The sequence below is a fragment of the Xiphophorus couchianus genome, chromosome 16, assembly GCF_001444195.1.
Source record: "Xiphophorus couchianus chromosome 16, X_couchianus-1.0, whole genome shotgun sequence".
Taxonomy (NCBI): domain Eukaryota; kingdom Metazoa; phylum Chordata; class Actinopteri; order Cyprinodontiformes; family Poeciliidae; genus Xiphophorus; species Xiphophorus couchianus.
In genome coordinates this window covers 6,481,167-6,507,009 of record NC_040243.1, presented here as the reverse complement: position 1 = coordinate 6,507,009, position 25,843 = coordinate 6,481,167, and the positions used below count along the sequence as shown (strand labels likewise).

Genomic DNA, 25,843 nt, shown 5'->3' with positions numbered 1-25,843 from the left:
ATTACTTTTCAATAATATTCATCTTCATTGAATATGACGACTAAAATGCGTTTGGTTCTTTTTTTATTTATATGTGTTACATTTCTTCAGTATTGTTAAGATTTCTTTGAGACGGGTTTGTAAAAAAGTGTTCTAAAAACAATAACGTTTTTATTGTATGAAGAAACTCTGAAATGTAATAATGTTAGCAGGTGTCAAATTAAACCCACAAGAAAAGTACGATATGAGGACTGCTTAGTTTTTAGGAATCAAAACGTGATAATTTTACATTAACTGACGTTATTAAAACAGTTGTTGAGCAACTTGTCACCTTTCTCGTTCCGGTCGCGACATCGCGAGAGCAGTGGGCGGCCTTTTTCTTGCGATAGGCTGACGAGATTGACAGCACCCCCTCTTCCGGTTAATTCGCTGGTGCGCAGAAGTTGCTAGTCACAGGAGCCACAATGGCGATTGTAGTCTCCTTCAGATAGGGCTGTGGATGATACAAAATCCACCAGCATCGCCCTAAATATAGGCCTGGTTGATTTCCAGAGCCATTAATAATAAACAGGAACATCTACTACACACGAAAATACTATAATTTCTAATCAATATTGAATCTATAGGGGATAAAACTTACATTAAAGGGAACATGTAAACAGCACCAACCGGGTCAAGTTTTCATTTTGTTGGAGAAACGAGCGTCTTTTACTCAAGGCGTCTGCTTGTTTCTGAAAGCTAAGACCGTTATTCTGTGGAATAATAATACGTTTTCTTAACTTGGCACCGGACAAGGACACCTTTCACAAAGGGACTTTTTTCTTTTTTAGGAGTCTGCTCGCTAGCCGTCGAGCATTAGCTAGCTGTGCTAGCTACGTTGAGACGGAGGCGACACCACAATGCTCCTATGTTTGGTTTGGACCTTCCTCATTCAGTGACTGTCTCGGAGTGCTAACTTTGCTGCATAGGAAAACCACCTTGGATTTTTTTGTTCTTGTTTTGGAAAACTACTCTGGTGAGCTAATGGAATGAATTGGCGCTGAGAAGGACTGGACGTGAGCGGCCTAGAGTGTTTATTTTGTGCTTGTGTTTGTTCTGTTTCTGCTTTGCAACTCTTTGTTTTGACATTTGAAGTAGCCGTTGTTTTCTTGTGGATGAATCTCTCGGAACACGGAAGCCGGCGTGAGGTATGCCAGGGTCGGACCGACACCATGGGACCAAGAGGAAGACTGTTTCGAGCGGCGGCGTGCCACACCAGACCCAAGGCCCAGCTCACACCTCTGAGGGAAACATGACGAGCAAAGACAGTAAGGCGCTGTTAAAATCTTCCATGATATCTTCGAAAAGAAAACGGCATAAATCAAACAAACCTAATCGAGAATCCGTGGCGGTACCGAGACCCGGGGTTTTTGCCCCCGGTAATACGGCGCCTCCTGGTGTCAACACGGTGAAGCCTCTGGTGGAATACGACGACATCAGCTCCGACTCGGACACTTTCTCGGATCCCCCGTCCAACAGGCCTTCTGAGAGGGGGATCGGGGACCGACTGGATCCCTCGCCTTCTCCCGAACACGATGGGGACGATATCGTCATAGAACCTGAGCGAGAGAGCAAGGGTCAAAGACACTCTCGGAAAAAGCCCAAGGACCCTAATAAAGTCAGAGACTCTGGAAATGGGGAGCATGGGTACAAGAAAAAGAGCAGCAAAGATCGTGAAAAGGGTAATTTTGGGAAAGTCAAGGAGAAAACTGCTTCATCAGGCTCCTCGTCCAAGCGCCAGCTCCAACCAGAAGGTGACACCAAGCGTGGGGAGTCAACACTCTCTGTACAGACTGCAGCCAGTGTAGGTAGCACCACATCCTCCACATCTTCATCTCGCAGTAAGGAGAGCGGTCGCTCAGGGAAGTCTCATAAAGAAAAGCAACAGCGGAGAGAAGGCCGAGGAGATGGAAATCGAAGCTCCTCCCATAGGAGGACAGACAGGACAGACAAGACTCACCGCAAGTCCTCCAAGAGCCATAAGTCGAGCCCTAAGGTGAAGCTGTCAGGCAGGGGAAGCCCTCGCAGAAAGGGTGCCAGCTCTGCTGTACCATCCAGTCCCAGAAGGGGCAGTGAGAGTCCACTGGGCTCCAACTATGGACAACAGGGAGACGAGGGGTACTCCAGGCGAAGGTTAGGCCAGAAAAGCCCCAGCCCCTACAGGGATTTGTCCCACCGCAGCAGGCAAAGATCGGACAGCCCTTATGTCAACAGGCACAGGTCCTCCAGCTGTGAGAGGGACAGCAGCCCTTATTCCAGGAGACGCTCCATCAGCCCCTATGTCAGCCGCAGGTCCTCCAGCTTAAGCCCAGCATCTCGGTGAGTATGTAGGAAACCTTGAAACTAGGGGTGCACCGATTACAGTTTTTCAGCCGATCGCCGATTACCGATCTTTAAAAACCCTGACCTGCCGATTACAGTTTTGGGTATACTGATTTTTTTTTTTTTTTTGGCTTGAAATGTTGCTAAATACAGCAAGAAAGTTGCTATATTGGGGTGACTATTAACTCAAATGTTAAACCACCCACCCAAAATAGACTTGGGTAGGTGGGTCTGTCAGTCAAACATCTCACAGAGTAAAAGAGGACAGGGGTTAATTTTTAGACCTTTGCTGAGGTAAATAAGATCGGTTGTTAAAATTGGCTGATCACCAAAATTAAGGAAATCGGGGCGATTTATCGGTGCACCACTACTTCAACCCTTTACACTTTGTAGGGGTTTACCTGGCTACATCTGAATAATTATGACTTTTAATGGTTTAGTGTAGCAAACTATATAACATTTCAAGAGAGAGTTGAGAAATAATCAGGAATGTCTTCATGGAATCTGTTAAACCTGCTTTATTGGTTTTAAGTCAGGTTGAACTGTTAACAGTTTCACCCTCACAAACCTGAATAATTGTAATAAGAGTATAAACTTGAAGCTCATCCATCTTTACACTAAAAAAACCAAGATAAATTAAAATTAGCTCAATTTCCATTTTGAGGGCCAATTTGGTTTGCATCCATTTTATTTATAGTTTAAGATGAAGTGGGTTTTATTTATTGTTTTTGGCTGTCATGTTTTTTGGATACTAATATCTTCTAGTTCTTGTGTTAAGTGTTCTTTACAAAAATCATTGATCTATGAGAAGGCAAACTTGCATTATTGTGCCTTTATCAATAGGTTACTTGAAAATGGTTTCAAAATTTAATTGTTATTGTTTTTTGTTATAATTACTAGGACAATTTAATGTCCAGCTAAATTTATCATGACAGTCCTCATTATCTGAATAGGATAATTAAAAAAAACAAGTCTACTAAAAAAATGCATGGAAACGTTTTGTAAATTTTAGATTAATAAATTGAATGATTTTCTATATTACATAGTGATGACATTTTTAAGGTTAGCAATTCTCTATTTTCAGTGAACATCTATATTAAATAACTTCTGAATTGTGTTTCAAAGATCTTTTAGAGTGGCTTAAAGTTTTTTTTGTCTTATTTCAGACGCTCAGGCCGTTCCAGAAGTCGTTCCCCGCTGCACTACTCCTCTCGCCGCTCCTCGTCTCGTTCACGCAACAAGAGGCATCCGTCTTCAGCCTTAGGAGGCGGCAGCTCCCACAGTAGTCGTCCAGCTAGCCGCTCCCCCCCTGCATCTCGCTTGCCCCTCAACTCCAGCTTGGGTGCAGAGCTCACCCGCAAAAAAAAAGAGCGCCTGGCTGCTGAGGCTGCCGCTCGCGCCAACGCCAGTGGCACCTCTTCCCCTCTTCCATCCACCCCAAAACTCGCCAGTTCCACATCTTCACGGCCCACTAAAACTGAGCCGCCACAGGTAGAAAGAGACTCTGTAGTGAAGGTGGAAACCCAGGCTCAAGCAACAGCACAAATAGCCTCTGATACTCCCAGGAGTGAAGATCAAGTTACAGCACCTTTACCTTCCTCTCCCACCAATTCCCCTGCTCCTCCTCCTGAGCCCTCCCCTCCTGTGCCCCCATCAGCTGTCTCACAGGTGCCACCCCCGCCTCTGCCGCCTCCTCAGCCAGAGGCGGCTAATCAGCCCGCCACTCATCACATGTCCCAGGCTAAATCGCCAGGGTTTGTTCCTGCACGCAGTCCTGTCCGCCAGACACCACTCCACAAAACATCCACGCTGCCCCCCCTCCCTTTACCTCCGATGCTGCTGGGAAACACTCAGGACAGGTGAGTCGTCTCCAAGTGAAACATGTTTCCAAACATTAATAGTTTATTATAATATGAAATGCATATACAGAACTATCCCTAGTATCGTTATGCTTTGCTTCCAAAGCGGAGAACTTTAATGGAATCCTATATTTCAGTCTTCATCAAAAGTTTTCTGGATTTTTTGAGTTTTTTTTTTTGGAGAACTTAAATGTTTAACCTGGATTTTTAGCATGTTTTTATTATTTTTTTGTTCCAGCGCTTATGTATGAGCATGAAAACTTGAGTGTGGGTTGGAAAAAGCTCCAGAAGTTTAAATACACCACTTTAAATTGTTATTTATAACATAAAAAGTTGACTGCTAGGAAGCAAAACTTCAAGATATGTGGATACAGAATTTTGTTTTACAGATATTTGCACCACATTTACGTTCTAAACCTGAACAAGTTTTTTTCTGTTCCCTAAACTGAAAACAAAAGTTATTTTTCTTCCCGCAAGGTTATATTACCATTTTGTCGTTTCAGTCATTCCTCTGTAAAAGTAAACCACCATGGTCACATAAAAGAGAGTTGTGCTCTTGGATCGTTAATTTGGTGGATAATTTTATTTATTGGAACATAAAAGAAATTAAGGTTTATCTCTGAATTAGTTTGCTTTGCTCCGTCAGCCCAAAGAAATCCACACCTCCCCAGCGTCCATCAAGAAAGGAAAAGACGTCTAGCAGCCGGCCGTCTCTCATCGATCTCCCTCTGCCGCCCACTTTGCCTGGAGTTGACTCATCGCCGCCTCAGTCGCCTGTCCGCCAGCCGCCTCCTGTCCCCCAGCAACCTCTCAAGAAGAGACCAAAGTTAGAATCTTTTAATTACCCCCCTTATTGTTGTTGCATCATTACTCCCACATAATCCCACATATCTTTGTTTTTCTGTTTCTCTTTGATTTCCAGGATTTGTTCTCCACGTTATGGTGAGAGAAAACATAACCTGAGTGACTGGGGGAAACGCTGTGTGGACAAATTTGATATAATTGGGATCATAGGCGAAGGCACATACGGCCAAGTGTACAAGGCGAAGGACAAAGACACAGGTAATGTACAGGCTTGCTAAGCATGTGTGATTATTCCAAGATATATGAATTAAATGCGTTCTACTGTAAATCCTGTGTGCATCACTTTTCTTTATAGGGGAACTCGTTGCTTTGAAGAAAGTGCGGTTGGACAATGAAAAAGAGGGATTCCCCATCACCGCCATCAGAGAGATAAAGATCCTGAGGCAGCTCAAACATCGCAGCGTTGTCAACATGAAGGAAATCGTTACCGACAAGCAGGATGCACTTGACTTCAAAAAGGACAAAGGTACGATGGCTAAAAAGATGGTATACATGATTTTTTTGCTGTGAATGGGGAAAAAAAAAATTCAGTTTTTAATCTCTTTTAAAGTTGAGATGACATGTGACAAAATGGATGGTCTTTAAGCAAAATGTTTACTGTCTAAGAGCCCAGAAAACATGATGTGGATTTCCTTTTAGTCTTTGTATTTTTCTGTTTGTTTGGGTAGCTCGAGGCTTTGGAAAGCTTTACTTATCGAGCGCTGGATAGAAAAACAAACATCGTTACTCTTACTTCTTTCAAGATACGCCTTTACCATACAAGTCTGTAGAGCTGCTCCCATTTCAACGTTCCATATGGTAGCACTCCAACTGAGAGAAAGAGTTCATGTGGTGTTTAACAGATTATTACATATGAAGGATTGGGCAGCTGTTGGTAAACTTCATTACTTCAATTCTTATTCACTCACAAATTGTCAAACATTATTTTACAGTTGTTTTGGTTCTCTGACATTTAATAGTACCTATATCTCTGTGTGTGTGTGTGTGTGTGTGTGTGTGTGTGTTGTGCTCTGCTTGTCTGAGAATGGGCCACCAGAATAACATGTCTGGCAGGGAAACCTACACACCCGCTTCCCCAGCAACACTCTCTAGCTCCTTCTGCTCGGATGTTCCTACCAGCCTCTTCTGAGATTTTCTGAACTTCTACTTCTCTCTAAGCTGTAATCTTTTCTATTTACTCTCAGGTGCATTTTATCTAGTATTCGAGTACATGGACCACGACCTGATGGGCCTTCTGGAGTCAGGCCTGGTCCAGTTCTCCCACGAGCACATCCGCAGCTTCATGCGTCAGCTCATGGAGGGCCTGGACTATTGCCATAAGAACAACTTCCTGCACAGGGACATCAAATGTTCCAACATACTGCTCAACAACAGGTCAGAAAACAAACACACTCCAATCAATTTGCATTGTGATTGTTGGCGTTTACAGTACTGTCGTTTTTTATTTTTATTTTTTTGTATATTACTACAACCCATCGGATGACCAATCTTTTCTCCCCCCCAACATGTTGTCTACTCTTTGTATTGTTGCATGAATGAAACAAAGTAAATATGGTTTTAATAAGGAAGTTGGTTGATGGAGATAAAGCTTGTTTGCTTTGTTACTCATGCCAGATGTTGATATTTCTCTGTTTGCAGAGGTCAGATCAAACTGGCAGACTTTGGTTTGGCTCGACTTTACAACTCTGAGGAAAGGTGAGTGGTGTCTATTTAAAAATAAATATAAAAACATATAATAGATAACACACAGTCTGTTTACATTCAATTCCAACTCAAGGTCTTAAGAGTGGTTATTCTCCAACTTTTAGATGCCTCCTTATTCTATAAGTACCTGTATCAACTTGCTGGTTCATTACCAGGCTGCTGCAGAACAGAATGATATGTTGATGTTGTAATTCAGGCATTTAATTTAGGTTTGTTGGTGCAGGACAGCACCTCTTAAGGACTGAATTTGGAGACCCCTATTTTAGTCCATATCAAATTTTGGGGGTTTGCATGAATGAATTGTTTTTAAAACATTTTTTTTTTTTTACCAAGTGAGTAATTCTCCAGTAGATGGAGCCACAATCTTTTTACTTGCTTCTGAACCATTTCTGTTTGGACACACAGGGACGCAAGTTTTATGTGAAATCCTCGTAACATCATTGTTCTTTGTCCTTCTTCCCCTGCAGTCGACCTTATACTAATAAAGTAATCACACTATGGTACCGTCCCCCTGAACTACTGCTTGGAGAGGAGAGGTATTCCCCAGCCATTGATGTTTGGAGCTGCGGGTGAGTCTAAAACTGTCGAAATGGAACGCCTGTTCAGTCAGTCAGAATCCAGCTTTTTTCTTTCTTTGTTTTTATTTTAAAAATACAAACCTTTAGACATAATTCTCTAAACGTGAAGCAACTTTTACAAAAGCCGAATGGTTTGTTTTCTAAAAACATGTCCAATTTCATTTGCATAAACTGTACCAAAATAAATGTTGTAATTTATAAGTGGTTATATTTTTATAGAATAGTTCTAATTATCTACCAGATGTTTTCAAAGCACTTCTTCTGCAATATAAGCAACATCGGCAATTTGCAAGATTAATTGTTTGCGTATTTTTTCTGTTTCTTCGGGGTGCCAGATGTATTTTAAGCTCAGCATGAATTTATCTGGTTAATAAGAACTGAAGGTTCTCCTGCTACTTATAATTATGTGTTGTAGCAATACTGAGACCCTGTTTGTTTCTGATCTATAATGATTTACACATTAATACATTCCCTTCTCTTCAGAAAACTACTTTACTTGTTTTAACTACTTTACTTGTTTTATTCAAATGTTTACTTTTTAGTTTGCTATTGATCAGGTTAAAATTAAAGTACATTTAGCAGTTTTAATAATAAAAAAAATCTAAATTATGTGGTCCTCAAGTACTTTTAACTTGATATTTTTGGCCTGTACCTGTTCATCTTGTTTTCCTATACTCTTCCATGATTCTTTAAAGCCATTTAAAATTTCTACAACAATTATTTTGTAATTGTTATAATATTGTAATTTGGAAACATAATCCTTGGGATTATGAATATTTTTTTCTCAAATAATGTCTCAAATAATCTTATTTTTCTGAACCAATTATGTATTATTATGCTTTTTGGATCGTTAGCTATATCAACAATTGAGTAAAATGCATATATTTTTTCTAAAGTACTTAGATTGAAAATTTATTTCAATCTAAAAGTAACATTTTCTTTTGTTTGTACATTTTGGGCTTGTATCTACATTTAATAAATGACACCCAACTAAGGTTGCCTATTTACACAGAAAGTTTTGTAAGTCACTTTTAAACAGGACTACTGCTCTTCATGTACAATATATATTCAGCGAGCATACTAACTTCGTTTGTGTGTTTGTTTTCTTTGTTTAGGTGTATTCTTGGAGAGCTCTTCACTAAAAAACCAATATTTCAGGCAAACCAAGAACTTCTACAACTGGAACTCATCAGGTACAGAAACTTCTACAGCCCCAAAGTGTTTTAGCTACTGTCTGCTTTAAAAACTTGAACTCAACTGGTCTCACAAATAAATCGGATCAGCATTACAACTTAAATCAGTGTCATAACTCGTCAAAATAAACACAAATTACTTTTTTCTATTGAGTACTTAAGAAATGCACTCTAAGAATAAGAGATTCCTCGTAGTTTTAATGAATATTTACAGAAACAATATGGAAAATAAAAAAAATAGAGAAAAAGTTACTGATGAACCAATCTACAGAAAACAAAAACATAACGTTTGATGAAAATTATGACTCGTTTTGATAATTCATTTTAAATTATCAAAATGAATGAAAAGGAAAAGGATTATTCTAATCCTAGAGGGGAGCTCAAGGAAGAAATTAGGAGAATGATCCATTAAGGACAAATACAAAGTGCCTTGTTTTGTCCAACATGTGCAACTCATGGGACTGGCTGTATTTCCATAGATACGTGGCAGCTATTTCCATCTGTAGCTTAGAAACATATCTGGACACAAACGACAGCACTGTTTCTGGGTTTCGTTTTGTGAGTTTGAACTTCTTTAGGTTCCTCACTTTGGATTAAGAACTAGGTTGCTAGTGCAAAGTGGTTGTGCTCAGAAAAGTTTTGGACGACTTGAACCAAGGTCTTAAAGCAAAGTCCAACAAAGCTTTACTCAAAGTTAGCAAAACAGTTTACTGTAGAATAGTGTCTGGTTTCTTGCTTTGTTGGTTATTTGCTGTCATTCTTGGAAAACAACCTTCCAAAACAAATGTTAGGTTATCTGAGAGTTACATGCCTTTTATAGAGGAAGTGAAATTGAATTATCGATGCTTTTCCTCTGTGATGTTGGAGAATTTCACAGATTGTTTCTATCTCAAACTCCTGTTTTCTTCAATCATTTCACATGATTAAAAGCTCCCTTCCGTTTTCTACAGCCGTCTGTGTGGAAGTCCTTGTCCTGCGGCGTGGCCCGATGTCATCAAACTTCCTCTCTTCAACACCATGAAACCTAAGAAGCAGTACAGACGACGGCTACGAGAGGAGTTTGCCTTGTATGTTGCCTGCCAAGCGCTCATGTCAAATCTGTTGTTTTCTGTTAGTTTTGGTAAATATTTCTGTTCCTTTCTGCAGTTTGCCTACTCCTGCTCTGGACCTGCTGGACCGAATGTTGACCCTCGACCCTTCACGTCGCTGCACATCGGAGCAAGCTCTTCTCAGTGACTTCCTTACTGATGTTGATCCTGGAAGGATGTCGCCACCAGAGTTAGTAGCGAAAGACTTTTATTTAGAAAAGCACAGTTTAAAGGATTCAAATCTGTTCAAATTTTGACCTGTTTGCGCTTTCTTTGTCCAGTCTTCCTCATCACCAGGACTGTCACGAGCTGTGGATTAAAAAGAAAAGACGTGCACGTCAGAGCGGGTTGCCTGAGGATGTGCCTGTGCCCAAAGTGCCCCGTAAAAATATGGCTGGGACCTCCAGTGGAGAGAACAGCCGACCCCAAAGCAGCCCGCCTGGAGCTCCGCCCCCTCCCCCAGGAAAGCCGCCCTCCACAGCCAAACTAGACAGTGAGCTGTCAGGTATCAGATCACCTCCAAGTATTCTGTTTAGAAAAAAAACGTCTTTCCCGTTTGTTGACCATTTTTATTGCAAATAAACAAAACGCTATATCTGAAATTAATAGCAAAATAAGCAAAGAAAAAATAGAAAAGATTAAACAGATGTTGAATTAAAACTCAAGTTTAATTCAACATTTGTAGTGTTTAAGCAAATATTTCTTTCAGCTCCCAGACCTCCAAAGCTCAAAGGACATATTTTACTTATCATGTTTATTATATATTTTAAGGCATTTTACTCTTGGAATAATTTTAAGCTTGTGGTTTAGAATAGTGGCATTTATGTCTCTGCTAGAAGTCAAGAAATATTTAAAAGTCTAACAGAAATGGAACACAGAGTGTTCTCATTATGAATAGAGACTAAATGAACAGGCACCCTGCACCGGGATTTAAAAGAACTTTGTGGTCCACCCAGTTTACCTGCCAATGGTTTATCCCTTATGACAAAAAAGTGAAATAAAAACAAGTCAAATTCAGGTGGACTTTGTAACTTCTGCTCCAGTTCTGACTGGCGTTGTTACCTTTCTACGTATAGGCGTCAGCAAAGATTAATTTAACACAATGGTAGTGAATGGAAGCTGCTAAGTTTTACTTTTTCTACATCAACTTGTAATGTAGCTGTCTTCACAATCACAGCCACTTAAACTTTAAAAGCTTGCAAACAGTTGAATTTCCTTTTTTCTTAATATGTAATTTGGTCCGCTGAGGTGTGAGGTCAATTAAAATGCTGTTATATATCATACATGTACATGAATGTGAATATTTACTTGTGCATAGTTAGGAGTGGTCCTTTAATCACAGTGCAGCCAGATTCTTTCTTTTTTTTTCTTTCATTTTTGGACTTTTTTGTTGTTGTTTTTTACTGTTTCCAGTTCATGTTTTTGCTAATCGGTGTGTATTTTCAGGTCTTGGAGCGGCTGCAGAGCAACTGAATCAAACTGAGCTGGCCGTGCTGCTTAACCTCCTCCAGGGACAGACTGACATCAAGCTGCCCCAAGTGGCCCAGCTCCTTAACCTCTCTGACTCAGACACTGTCAGCCAGTTGCTATCAACTCTCAATGAGGCCTCTGACCACCAGGGGGCTGCAGAGGACCAGGCTCAGCCTCCTGCTGCGTCACAGCCTCCGGAGCCGCCTCCCGAACCCCAGGAGGCCTCACCCACATCTGGAGAACCTCCGCTCAGCCAGGAAGACCAGGCCAGCCTGCTGGCTCTCATTCTGGGCCAAATCATAAAACCTCAAACCGAGGAGCAAAGCGATGAAAGCAATGGCGTTAAGTCAGAGGAGGCGCTGACACGCAGTTCGTCCGCTTCTACTACTGATTCCAAGGGCAAGTCTGGGTTTAATCTTTAGAGAGTGAACAGAGGAAACCAGTCAGGAGGGAAATCCATAAAATGTGTAAAGCAGAGGAAATCTGTATAAGACCTATAAACTTTTCTTAAATTAGATTTTAGATGACCTGGTGAAATGAACAATAATCCAAATGAATCCGGCTATTAGACCAATCATACATCAACCCATCTGTTATTGACAAATACTCATCTCCTTTCAGCACCTGTCTCTAAAAAAAAAAAAAGAGCAAAAGAAACCTGTGAAAATCTCTTGTGCATTTGGCCGTCATGTGACCCGGATAAACAGGTAAAGGTTTGTGCACATGGACATGACCAGTGCACGGTTGAAATGCTCAGTAAAAACCAAAACCTAGTCGAGTGATGTTCAGCTGCGTAAAATAAAAAAAGTTTCACGCTGTGTTGTTCCCATGAAATCTCCCTCTTGTTTCTTTCTCACTGTCTTTGTTTCTGTCCGTTTCATTTTCACATGTTTTATCTTCTTCACTTCATTTTCATCATCAAGGAGGTGTCGTGGCTTCTTCACAGAAAAAAAAAAAACAGTCTGTAATGTCAGGATTTTTATGAAGAAAATCTAATAAATTATCAAGTGAAAATAAATATTTTGAATTTTTTTAGATCTCACCTGCATGTGTTTCTTTTAAATTTGGTTTGTCACGTTTTTATTTTATTTTTTTAAACTTTCACTCAGTAATTAGTATAAAGATTAAGCTGAATCACTGTTTATACTGGAATGGTTTTGAGAACTTTGAATGCTTAAAGCCACAATCTTAGTCTTGTTTTGGTTGCACTGTTCTATAAATATCACACACTGGTGCTTAGATCTCATCTTTTTCTTTCAATACACACAACTGGTTATATGGGAGGAGTGCCAATATTGTTTTACATGCAGTAAATTGAACTTTTTTATGTTTAATGACTAATAATTAAAAGTATTATTAATGAAAATGGGTTCGTTAACGATTTTAAACCTGGAAAGTTGCATAAATTTTACTGTTTCACTGCTTCACGGCATTTATGGCCACATGAGCTGAGAGCAAAGACGTGTTTATATGTAGTCAGTCATGTGCGCCCCCTTGTGGTCGATATGGGAATTTTAGCATTGCTTAACTTTCAAGTTGAACTTACTCTCAGAACATTTTCATGTAAGTGAGGTGTAGAACATACTGGGGGTTAGAAAAAGAAAAGCTTAACATTTCTGATCAATTTTCCTCTATTTTTAATTCCTGTTGTTCTTTGGGTCCATTAGATGGTGGCGTGTCAAAAAGGAAACAAGTTCTGCCTGACCAGTTGCCTCCAAGCGGTGAACTGCGCCCCCCCTCTCCACCCGGGTCACCTCCAGCAGCTCCTCTCCTGGTGAACTCCCAACAAGCCAAGTCAGAAACTCGGCCTAGCAACCAGGACATCAGCCCTGCTGTGGCTGCTGCCTTGCTTCAGCTCATCTCCCAGCAGGACCTGGAGATCGTGACCTCCAAGCCAAGCAAAGACCCCTCCCCGGCTGTAGATGGTGCAGGCCGTGAAGAGCCCACCCCACCCTGGGTTGCGGACTCTCCTGTTAAACCTTCAGCCCCAGCTGAGGCCCCGGCAGCGCTGGGTAATGATGCTCCCACCACTTCGGCGCAGTTCCCCAAGGACCAGGATCTGCGGTTTTCCCATGGAGCCGCCCGCTGAACTCCAATCCACCGGTGACCTTAATGTTGGGTATCATGAGACAGCTCCAGCAGTCCTGGCCTGAAGGGAAAGGAAAGGCAGATGGAGAATGCAGCCACAGAAAGTGACTCACTGGACCAAGAGCAGGTAGTGAAAGTCAAATCAAAGATTTTGAAAGTGAATGTCTAAAAGGAGGAGATTTTTTTTTTCAGGTAATGAACACATTTGCCTAATGGAGCAAGCTGTTCTGTTGCTTTGGTGGGAGTGTTTGGACATGGGGTCAGGCTGTCAAGGATTAGTTCAGGTTGCAACACTTGCCGCCTCCAAGTCTTTGCTCATTTCCAAACATCGACGAGGCCGGACTGCTAAACTGAGTGCTATGCAACTGAGGCTTAATGATTGTCAGTTCCACTGCAGTGGCCCCCTTTCAGTGCGTTTCAGTGTTATGGAGAACAATGTTTTTCAGTTTATTTTAAATGCGAGCTCCTCCTGTTTTCAGTCTGTTTCCTGAACGATCTCTGGTATGGTGGGGCTTCAGTTCTGCTTTGAGTGACCACTGTGTATGTTTTTCAGAGCATTTCTTTTGTTTTAAACCCCAAACCTCAGCAGATTGGGATGTACTGTCCTACCTGAACTCTGACCCTATGACGTGCAACAATCATTTCTTTAACAAGCCTCTAGTTCTCCTGTTTCTGACCCATAAACGGATTATATCAAAACATTATACGTCGCTGCTCTGCACATGCTACTCTAGTTCACGTAAAGTTGAATAAATGCACACGGATTTACCTAAGCGCGTTGCCTTTCTGACAACTGTTGCAACAAGTCCCGCCTCATTTTCTTTCTTTATTTCGATTAGATTATTTTCTACATAAAGTGAAAAACGCTTTAAAAAGTGATGGTCAGCCATTTTGCTTCCGGTGTTTTTGCTTTGAAGAAAGGGAGAAGTAATGTCTGTAAAATAAAAGACAGAAGAAACGACAAAAATAATTGTAATTGTGTTTTTGGGGCTGTGGGTCGCTTATTAAAGGTTATTCCACCAGATGGACTACATACTATTTCTGAACGTTTCTGTGTGAAGTGACCACTAGATGGTAGGCATTTCCACAAATCCCAACTGGTTTTTTTTTTCATAAAAGGTGAGAACTGCAGTGTTGGCCAGGTTACTGTGCTATGAGTTTAATTTTGAGTCAGCATGCTGTCTTTGAAGGAAAAAAGCACAAAAATACTGAATAGAGGACAGTAAAAGATTCCTGGAAAATCTCATTTGACCTCAGATGTTAGCATAATTTTTAAATGGTTCTCTCTTTATCAGTTTTGCACATATAGTCCAAAACTGATGCATCTTTTTAATATTTCCACATTCCCCCTGTTAAATCCACATACTTGTAAAAGTTTGGCATTTTATGTGATATACAGTAGTTCACAGAAGCAGATTTGGGATTCGCCCATCGCAGCGTAGCTCAAATGAGATTGGATGGAGATAATCTGATCAAGACGACACCTAACAATTGATCAATAGTACCTCACCTTTGGAAGGGAAAAAAATGCAACAGGATGTTTTCTAATGGAAAAGCTTGGCTTTTTTGATGAAGGAATTTTACCAAAAAACTCTTTAATGTGAAAGTGAAAACTTGGTAAAGAAAAATTACGAAAATATCTAACACAGACACACCTTTGCACAGCACAGACCGTCTATAGGTCTCAATCAGACTTGCACATCTGAACTTGTCAATTTTAGTCCATTATTCCTTGCAAAACTGTTCAAACTCTGTCAGGTTGCTTCAAAATCAGCTCTGAACATCCCTTTTCAACTCCAGCCACAAATTATCTTTTGGATTAAAGTCTTGGCTTTGACTGGTCCACTCGTACTGCCACCCCATGCTTCAGAGTGGGGATGTTGTGTTTTTGTGGTTATGTGTAGTGTTTGGTGTCCACCAAACTGTGTCTTGTCTGACGACCAAAAAGCTTCATTTTGGTCTCACCAGACTAAAGAACTTTCGTAAATTTGGCCATTAGTCTCAAGTTGAGCGTTGATATTAGTTTTCTCGTCTCTTTATGCCTCTCTTCCACAAAAGAGAAGAAGAGAAGGAATATGGCCACGAATGGGCCACATACCTTTCATTTTTTGACAGATTTAGCTGGACTCTAGGGTATGTTTAATGCCTTAGATTTTTCTGTATCCATCCCCTGACTTATACTTGTCAATAACCTTTTCTCTGATTTGCTTGGAGTGTCTTTATGTGTCTTTATGTCTTTCATACTCCAATCACTTGTGACACACTCACTGCACTCCGGTGATCTCTTTTCCACTCACTGAGAATACAAACACAAGTTAACCAGAACTCTTGAATTAGGTCAGCTACTTTAAAGGAGCCAAATATTTATGCAATGTCATTAAAGAGTTGTTTTGGAGGGATTTTAAAAGCAATGAAATTGTTACAACATTCATCAATACCTTTTAAAGGCACTGTACCTGACCAGACCACCAGGTATAGGTGTTGTTTTGCAAGGGTCAGGGAGCATTTGCACTAAACAAAAGAGCCTCAGAGCTTTTCTCTGACCAAAGTTGATTCACTTTGAGAAGAATTTATGGCAACCAACGATGTTGAAGACATCAAGGAGAGCGCTATGTGTCACCAGAAGTGGTGGTGATGTTAGAGTGTGGGTAGGGGGGGTCAGCTGTGTCCTGAAGGCCCACCCTTCAAGAAGAGTGGGACACAATGCCTCAGCAGACAATAAGTCGACTTATGAACAGCAGTAAACATTGTCATCTGTAGTTGATGCTCAAAGGCACAGGACATTATTGAGACATTGACATTTTTTTGTTTGATTTTCTTTCAATACGTTACATTGAGGACATCACCATGGCAGACTTCCACTTTCATATATTATTGTAGCATCAACCTTTTTATGTTTTCCATAAATTTTGGAATAAATGAATATTGATTGACTTATATATTTAAAAATAAATAACACAGATGATGTTGCAGGCTTCTTGAGAGAAGTGGCAGTTTTGATTACAGCAGAAAATGGGTTGCAAGAATATCCTCATTTATGCATCATACAATATTCCCAACCTTTATTAGATCTTAACATTCTGTGTGTTGTTACATTTATAGGCTTAAATGAAAGTGAGAATTTTCACCAATCAGCAGATCAAGGCTGTTTAGCTGACGTATTTTTATCCAGCAAAAATGCACAATCAGCTAAATTACACATTTTTTTAAAGTGAGCAGACTTGTAATATTGTCTCCAACCCAATTAAAGTTGGATGGATTATATTCCAATCCAGTCAGATGGAGACATGACGTCTCCATGATTGGTTCTCCCTCTATATCAATCATATTTATACATCAGTTATTTCCCCACTTGGTTTGATCTCTCTATGAAGATCCCGACAGGCCGCCAAGGATCATAAACCTTAGATGGGCAAACGCAGAGGCTTCCAAGGATGGTGCAGATTGTGTGTGTGTGTGTGTGTGTGTGTGTGTGTGTGTATGTGGTGGATTGGCTTCACGCACACAGAGACCAGCTCCTCACTTGGCACGCTTACAGAGCCGCTTACTCCTCTGGCCCGGCGAGCAGCTGAGCCCTCTGGGTGGGATATCCATTCAGAGAGGAGGCGGAGGGAGGCTCACCTGCCCTCTAGCACAGGCCCAGTGAGAATGAGATGAGACGGTGCTGCATTCTGTCTGATGCCTCTGCCCGTCGGGACTCCAAATAATAGTGAATGTGCCCGCAGGGACTTTCCACTGGAGGATGTAGTGGGCAATGCCAGCGCCAAGTCACAAAGACGAGACGAATAAATCAGGGCTGAGGAGTGACGAGAGGGAGGCGAGCGAGGCGGCGCCATCAATCAGAAAAAGCACCTTATGGGGAATGCCCAAAAATGTGCCAATCTGAAGCTCACTGTCGCCATGGCAGGGACAGTCTGCAGCGATCAAAATGGAGCCTCCACTTTGAATGCTGGCACTTAAGTCAGCTGCAGCAATTCTGGGAGACTTCCAGACGAACAGTGAAATTACTGAGGGTTTGTTTCAGTCTATTCATGCTAAACGGATTTAATGAATGTTTGGGTTTTTATTTCATAGACTGATTGAATTTTCTGAGTCCCTCTCAGATCTGGTGATGAGCAAAATTAAACACCTGGTTTGGGTGACGTGATATTTAAAGGATATGTGAGCAGCCCTGAATTAAAACAGAATGGAACAATGCCAATTGTACAGCAAAAATTAACTATAAAGAGAGACATAGAAGCATTTATTTGAGTTTTCTGCAAGCTGTAAACTATATCTTAAATTTTTCTTAAATTATACTACCACTGGCAGAACTCGCTGTACTTTTTCATTTTCAAGGAACAAATGAAGCAGTTTGAGTCCGTTTAAACCGCCATGTAAACAAAGGATGTTATGCATATCAATACAACTCTTGAATAAACTTAACGGGATTTTTAGAAGATGTAAATTGAACTAGCAAAGCGCTAAACATTCTGAAATGTTTTGTCTAATTCTTTTATTTCTCATTTTAAAACTTCTTTTGAACATATAAAAAGGCATCGATAAAAAGTTCTTAACTACCTCCATAGTACATAAACCGGCAATGAAAACATGAGTGTGTGCAGTGCCGTCTGCATTTTGTCTTTGTGAGCAATTTGCCGGTTTGATGACTGAGGCTGTTTGATCAGCTTGTGAACTCATCGAGGAGAGGCAGGGACTTCCACATCAAAGACACACAAAGCCAAATTAAACAAAAAAGACAAATACCGGCCCAGAACTCCAAATATTGGCAAATGTACATATTAAAATAAAAGTAAAGTAGAACTGAGATTCCTACACCTCTTTAGTTGAACAAAATGTGAATCAAAGTCTTTTTAATTATTAAGACAGCTTGCGTGTAAATATTCTTGTCTTCATCAGCTCTTCTTTGTCTTCTATCAAATAAAATTTAATGTCAGCCATTTTGTTTACGAGTACATCTCTGTTTATACAATATTTCAAAAACTGATCTACTTCCCCCCAGCTCTGATGTATGGTTTACTGCTGAAACAGCAAGTTTTATAGGTGCCATAACACGACTCCCCCCCACCCCCCCAATTTCTCTTTATTTTATAGTTTTCTAGGAAATTTCATGTTACACATGGTTGTTATATCAGGCCTGGCCTTTACAAGCAGACTTTGAGGATGTTTATACTGAAAAGAGGCAGAAAGAAAACTTGAACTCGCCCAGGAAACAGTTTACAAATACAAATGCAGCTTTTAATCACACACAACATACATTTGAAGAAAACATCAGATTTAAATCAGGATTCTGGTTGGGCCACTCCAAAATGTTGCTAAAACTAAAAGTTAACTTTGAAGTTGATGCTTTTAATCCTTCCTTTTAAATTATTGTTGACTATATAAAAACAATATGTTCATATAAACTTTTCATTTCTAAATTGATTAAAAGATGTCATCAACAAAAGACCATCCAGCCACACATGTCTTGTAAACAAGGCCTCAATAGAGTTAACGAGTTAGCTAACGCTAGCACTAAGAATGTCACTGCATCCCTTTGGATGGTGTGTTTCCCAAAACAAAAATGACAAAAACAATGACAAACTGTTTAATAATACTATTCAAAGCAGGCAGTGTAGTTATGTCCCTAAAAGTGAGCAGACACAGCGCTAGCAGAAGCAGAATTCATGATGCTAATGCTATCATCACATTGGCCGAGACGTCATATTAACACACAGCAAATTTATGTCTAAAATAAAGTTTGTTGTCAATTTAGCATTATTTGCAGCTTAACACTTTGCTGCGTGTGTCGCTTTCATAGGCAGAAGGAAATGACACCTCAAAGTTATTCTTACTTGAAACTAGCGGAGTTTGCTAAAGCACTCGTCCTTGAAATGCTTTGCATAAAGAGGACATTCCTCACTGATGTGTGTTTATTTGTCGAGAAAAAATAAGTTAATACAATCAACAACCAAACACTTTGACTTGTCCACTTTTATCTTCGACATCCTTAAACTTCGACTGCAAAATCAATGCGAGAAATAAAAATGGCTGATTCGCAAAATTGGTTCATAGAAAGTCCATGACCTTGTTTAGCACTTCTACAGCTAATACTGTGACGTAATAGTTCAAAAAACATAGTAGGGAATAAAAAAATTCCAAACAGAATATAAAGATATGTATGAAGCACCGAGGGAGACTAAATTCAGTCAGGTGTTCATTTTATTTTATATTTGTCACTACTTACCTATAGGGCTAGTGGTGTTAAACACAGATGGCAAAAATGATCAAGCATAGACCATGACCAACAGCAGTGAGGCTAACTGGAGAGGCTTTAGTGTAAAGAAAAACTCAGGAAAGATGACACTGCTGGCTTCTTTAAATATATTCTGTGACCTTTTGTCTTGGCGATATCCCCACCTCAGTCAAATTCACATCATCCTCTTTGCATGATACTGCAATTCTGCAAACCAAAGTCATTTTTTCCCAAGGTCTCACCTTCTTATTATCAATTCGGTTCAAAAAGCTCGATCAGCACTGTAGAATCACTGCCTCGTCTCCCCCTCGGCGCCTGCATGTGCCGGTGCTGCCTCTTTAAGGGCAGAGGGGCTGCTGGGAAAGCAGTAAGAGAGAGGGTTGGTGGTGTAGGAAGCGGAGGGGGTAGGGGGGCGCGGGCCCTGCAGGACCATTTGTGCTGAAGCTCATTTGCACAGCGACACTTAATTGGCTACAACAATTAATTAATGTGTTGGAAAGTTGGCACAAAAAGTTCATTTAAGAGGGTTTTAATAAGCAATTAGAGGAAAAGCAGCGAAGAGGGGGAATTACTGGAGAGGAAAAGAGGAAAAAGCAGAAATGGAACGAACGTCTGGCTACAAGAGACGTGAACGCCCCTCTGTAGCTGGCTGCCGTGCTCTGCCTCTTTCGCTGACCTTTCACTTTTGAAGAGCGGATGAATGATTAGGCTTCATCGCCATGCCATCGTATCTCTCTCTGATGCCCTCAAATCCGTGTTCTTAAGTGGACTCAAAAACCCACAATGCCCTTATATCGTACACGTCTTAACCTCAGTGGCCCCTCGGTGCCCCTCCCTTCCCTCGTTCTTGTCCCGGTGCCCAGTGTAAAATATCGCATGACTAATGAGCAGAGCAGGTTGGAATCCTGGGGAAGATGTCCTTGGAAGACGAATGCATTTTCAGCAGAATAATTAACTTAATTAACAAATTCACATGCATATTCATCAGCCTATTAATGTCTGCTTCGCGCTGCTTGATGAGCAATGCAATAATAACCGTTTCATTTGCATATTTGCATTCACACTCACACCCTTCTCCAAATAACGAAGGGAAGACGGTGCAGGAAATTCGGAAGGGTATTTTATTTTAAAAAAGTCGCTCCGGCTCATCCTGCACGAAAGTGAGCAGCCTGCACATGTCTACACCTGAGAAGTTTCTTTTTGGTTGTTTTTGCATCAGCTTTAGTAAAACTAGAAGTGACACTCTTCGTCTTGCTGCCTGCACCTCCAGCCTCCTTCCAAAGATTACCGCGGCTCCCTCTTTGCTTCCTCTCTTTCAGCTCCAAACTCCATCTTTCCTTCCTGTTTTGCGACTCCTTCTATCCCCTCGTTTTACTAATTAATCCCCGTCATACTTCGGTTTAATTTATTTATTTCTTGCTTTTGAAGTCTGCCTTGTCTGCCTGTCAGTGTAATGTATGTTTTGCAGGAGAACTTTAAAGCTCTGTGTGTGTGTGTTTGTGTATACGGCTGGTTTGAAACTAAAAGAGCTGTAAATGGGGATAGAAATAAACAAACAAATGTGGGCTGTGCATGTTCTCCAACTTCCTTGATTTTTGTTTTTGTTTACGTTTTAGGGGTTCATCCGGCATGTGCATCTGTGTACTTCCCTTCAATATGGATTTGTATCGAGTTCAGATGATGCTGCCTCTGCGCCACTCAGTTACTCTCTCCTTGAAAATGTGTGTGTCTTGGGAGGCATCACAGGCTTTATATGTGTGTTTCTGTGGGTACACTCTTTGGATTCAACATATATTGTATTATCTACACTACTTTTATTTGCTTACAAGCTCCTCTTTCTAATATTTTAAATGGCAGCGAAGTGATGGTAACATTTTGGTGCTTTATCGAGTTCAACAGTGTAACTGCTTTTTCTTTTAAGGAGGAAATAAGCATGCGGGGGTGCATGTGTGTGCGTGTGTCTTCGGCCAGTCTGTGCTCAGACACCAGCAGTTTGTGGAGCAAGAATAAAAAGTAGGGAGTGATGCCAAGTGAGTCCCTGGAGAAAAATAGAGACAGAGAGAGAAGAAAGGATGTGGAAAGGATTTCGCACACACACACACACACGCACCCCCACACACTCTCTAAATGAGTCACTTACACAAAGAACACTAGCTTAGCTGTAGTGAATTGCAAAGCTCACACTCATTTTAGATAAGGTTTATAGTTAAGGTGGTCAAAACATACGGATGCATTAGCTCTTATCAGAGGCAGCCCAAGCTTATATGAGGCCGTGGGCAGAATTTCTTTAGGGGTCCATTTCATATGGTCCATGGTTGATTTTTGTACTCTACATTCAATTCAGCTTGATTTATCGGTAAGTAGTGTCCCAGCAACTAATGAAATTTGTTTGAATATCACTGTCCCTTAAGATTATTATTATTATTATTATTATTAGTAGTAGTAGTAGTAGTAGTATTAAATTTAAAAAGATGAAGGCATAAGCATATGATCAAGAGTTCCGACTTGTTTTAGTACTTTGAAAAAAACAACAAAAGATTTTAGATGGCAGCGAAGTGATGGTAATATTTTTGAAAATGTAAGCATCATGTGACTTTTCTGAAGCAGCAATTCAAAATTAAGCTTAGATCAGCTACTCACAATAGAAGTTGAAACATTTCTTTGAATAGATTCCTGCAAATGTTGTTTTCAAAATTCTAATAGGACTATATCACTTCCGAAAAAGAGATTTAGTTGCCAGTTCATAATAAAGATTACAGAAATTTAAAAAAATAAAATCTTCAATATTCTAAGGTTTAACTTATTGCTAAAATGCAGTAGGTTCTGCATTACTAGCATAATTAAGCCAATGATGACAAAATGATTGCTAACTCTTCAAAATAAAGCTAATATTAGATTCAAGAAGGAAACTTTCAGGTTTTCAAAGAATACATTATTGCATTATTATTTGGACCCAACCAAGGCATTAAAAAAGTGACTGCGTTTGTTTTTCAAAATAAAGCCCAGAGATGCTTTTTTATGGACTCAGATGTAAGCCAGACAAAATATCCTTATTATGCTTTCTCACTAGTCCACATATAAACAATTACACTGTGGCCTTAATAAATACCATATCCTTTTATTTATATTAGATAAACAGCTACTAAGTTCACCAAGTGTTGCATCATCAGATTAAAATAAGATTGTAAGAATGTTTTATTTGCAGGTTAAATTGAATCTTGAACCTGTAGCAGAGCTTAAGCTCCCAGACAGGTCAGAAAACCTCTCACTCTCAAGTCCTCGAAACGATAGAAGAAGAAAAAACACGCACAGCTTGAGGCCGATCTCTCACCTTTTTGTCTCTCTGTCCACTCTCCCTCTCCTCCCCTCCGTCTCTCTCTTTTTTTCTCCATCTCCCAGCTTGCTGAGGTGACACCCTGTGTGTGCAGTGTGACACTGAGCTGTCACCTCCCACTCCTTGCATCACACCTCTGCCCCCTGCTGGGCAAACCGCGTCACGGCATCCAGACGCCGCCTCCTCCTCCGCCTCCACTGGCACCACGGAACATAACTTCACATTCTGTCACGCTTTCAGTCAAAGCTTTTTTTTTTTTTTTTGGACTCAGGTTATGTGATAACTTCGAACTATTTTGCTTTCTGATTATTTTGCAATTCCAAATATTTATTTCTATTCTTGGTTTGATCATGCCACAATATTTTTTTAACCTGCCAAGGCCCTTTGGTCAGCCCTTGCAGAGATGTAATAAAAACTTGACATAGAATTGGATTTATTGCAGAAGGATAATTTTACACTGCAAAATAGAAAAAAAAAAATCCAACCTTCAACATAGACAAACTTGTCCAAAAATAAAACAAGTCCTACATTTAAAAAATATTTTTTTTTATTAAAATGAATAGTTTTACCATATTCACAGCACTTAGATTTTATTTTAGTTTGTTTTTTTTAAATTATATTTGACAAAGATAGCGCAGAGAGGGATCTGGATCTTTCACCTTTCTTCTTTGCTCAATCTTTAGATTATCCAGAGTTCTGGATCCTCTCTGATGTCTCCTTCTCAGCAGCTCAGTTCAGGTCTTAAAACATGGAAGACGGTTAATTTTGTTTCCACCTGGAACGTTTGTTTTCTGAAAGTTCATTATTAATCTCATAAGAGTAAATCAAACAGAGGGGTTTAGCAACTCGACATGTTTGTATTTTTGATAGTAGGACAGAAAAGCTTTTTTTTTTTCTGACATGCCTTTGAAACAGTTTCCTTGGATTATAGATTGCTGGTTATGAAGATTTGTTGATGCCAAGATGTCACTATTGGCTGCAACAATAATCATTTTCCTACCCTCCCTCCAATCCTCATGATATTAACATAAACATGGTCCTGAAAACCCTTTATATTGTCTAAACATGCTGCAAATAAATATAAAAATAAACATTGTTTTTATTGTTAAAATACTCTGATACCCTGATACAATTTTCCATTTGTTTTTCAGCCCTAACAGCATCCTTGTTGTTTCAGAGATGATGATCTCACACACATCCTAAATTTCTGACCTGCTACGATCCTCAGTTCAATATTTCCAAATTCGCAACTTGATAAACTGGAGAAGAGCCACAGATTCTGACACATGCAGATGCTCCAACATCAAATTAATATCTTTTACAAAGACTTTTTTGGCTACTGTTCTGCAGGTTTGATGAATATTTTAGCACTTGCTGCAATTAACAACAAGAAAGTCAAGAAAGTTGCCAGGAAGTAAAACTGAGAATAATTTACCATCTTGTAAACATATGAAAGAATTGGATAAAAGAAATGGTGCATGATTCTATTCTATGATCTTTTTACAGGCTAAAGCAATTTTTCTTTCTAAAAACTTAGGTTTTAACGTAATCAAAGAGGTAATAAAATATAATACTATGAAAAATAATTGTTCCCATACAGAATTCTTCTGTTTTCATGTTTTGTGATACTTAAAAGTTTCAGATCATCAAAGAAAATTTAATGGTTAATCTGAGATATTACAAACAGCAACCTCTAAATGATAATGCAATTTATTAAAGGAAAACAAGCTATCCAACCTGTCCCTCTGTGAAAAAATAATTGTTCCTGAAACCTAATACTTGAATTTTTCACCCTGATTAACAACTGCTATCAAAAGCTTGCTACTAGCAATGAGTCTTTTGCATCAATGTGGAGGATTTATAACCCACTATTCCTTGGAGAATAGTTTAAATTTAGCCATCTATGAGTTTTCAGGCCTGAACAGATTATTTAAAGTCAAAATATTTTTCAGTAAATGTGAGACAGCCTTTTAGTCTTCTTTTTTGATCCAGATGATCTTTGCTTTACGGCTCATCTACAGATGTCATTTCTGCCAAGTGTCTTTCTTAGTGAAGAGTCACAAACATGGACCTTAATCGACACAAGTGAGGCCTGCAGACACATATCTGGGTTCCTTTCTGGATCAGTTGTCAGTTTACTCTTGGAGTCATTTTTCTAAGCCAACAACTGGGAAGGTTGAGCACCACAGCTCCATGTTTTCTGTATGTGTGGGTAAAGGCTCTCGCTGCAGTCCACTGGAGTCCCATAGCATTAAAATGCATGACTTTGTAACTCTTCCCAGACTGACAGATGTCAGGAATTTCGTCTCTCAGATGCTCTTACATTTCTGTAGATCAGGACATGATGTGTTGCTTTTAGACACCTGTTAGCCTACTTCGTGTTGTGCGACAGGCTCTATTTAAATAGCTTCTTGATTCTAAAGGTTTGCTAGTAATCAGCCTAGTGAAACTAAACAAAAAGTTACTATTGGTTGAGAAAAGGGGGGGATTACTTTTTGTGTTGGTTTGGATAACTTTTTTTCCTTTAATAAAAAGTATTATTACTTTTAAAAAAGAACTTTTAGTTACTTAAGAAATTATTTTTCTGCCTGGAATTTGCTTTGTTTTGTTGCAGATAAGGCGTTTGACACCACACAGCGACACTCCTGACTTCTCAGACTGCAGCATAATCCATGGAGGTAAAGCCACATTAGCGCTCAGCGGTGTCGTGCTCAGCTGATTGTTTGCGCTCGTCTCTTTGCCTTCTGAGTCACTCTGTGTGCATCAGTGTCTGTGTCCAGCCAGGCAGGCCATGCAGTGGCGAGCGGGGATGGAGCGATTGAGATATAGAGCATTAGTTGGTGTCATGAGTAAATTAGAGGCCAGATCTGTTTTCTAATCAGAGCACAAGCACCGTGTTAGAGGAATTAGGGCGACAGCTGCTGGGAGCTTTTTATTCCTCTCTCTCTCTCTCAGCCAGAGACAGGCAGACCCCAGCTCAGGGACCACCTCTTTACCGCAGCCACCTGTCAACGCCGGTGTGTGTGCGTGCACGACCACATCCATGTTCTCCATCCCTTCCTCCTCCCCTTGCTTCACGACACGCACACT

The 25,843-nt window shown here is 40.1% G+C and overlaps 1 protein-coding gene across 2 annotated transcripts; it reads left to right on the top strand.

Annotated features, from left to right (window-relative positions):
- Positions 1-336: 336 nt before the first annotated feature.
- On the top strand, positions 337-23,849 carry cdk12 (cyclin dependent kinase 12). 2 transcript variants are annotated; one of them, XR_003598678.1, is made up of 15 exons: positions 337-2,337; positions 3,507-4,199; positions 4,846-5,025; positions 5,122-5,261; positions 5,359-5,529; positions 6,248-6,437; positions 6,702-6,758; positions 7,235-7,336; positions 8,461-8,538; positions 9,489-9,605; positions 9,685-9,816; positions 9,908-10,131; positions 11,073-11,495; positions 12,764-13,311; positions 22,819-23,849. XR_003598678.1 is itself a non-coding variant. In XM_028042127.1 (14 exons), exons 1-14 carry the CDS (start codon positions 1,169-1,171, stop codon positions 13,183-13,185), a joined length of 4,098 nt encoding a protein of 1,365 aa, XP_027897928.1. In that variant the 5' UTR covers positions 337-1,168; the 3' UTR covers positions 13,186-14,206. The 2 variants fall into 2 exon arrangements, 1 of the variants encoding a protein (XP_027897928.1); XM_028042127.1 differs by lacking the exon at positions 22,819-23,849 and having other exon boundaries at positions 12,764-14,206.
- The last annotated feature ends 1,994 nt before the right edge of the window (positions 23,850-25,843 follow it).

Excerpts from the sequence above, each read along its gene's own strand:
- cdk12 (XM_028042127.1), top strand. The coding sequence starts at position 1,169 with ATGCCAGGGTCGGACCGACACCATGGGACCAAGAGGAAGACTGTTTCG. Across the intron at positions 2,338-3,506 it reads AGCTTAAGCCCAGCATCTCG|ACGCTCAGGCCGTTCCAGAA; the intron begins GTGAGTATGTAG and ends GTCTTATTTCAG. Across the intron at positions 11,496-12,763 it reads TTCTACTACTGATTCCAAGG|ATGGTGGCGTGTCAAAAAGG; the intron begins GCAAGTCTGGGT and ends TGGGTCCATTAG.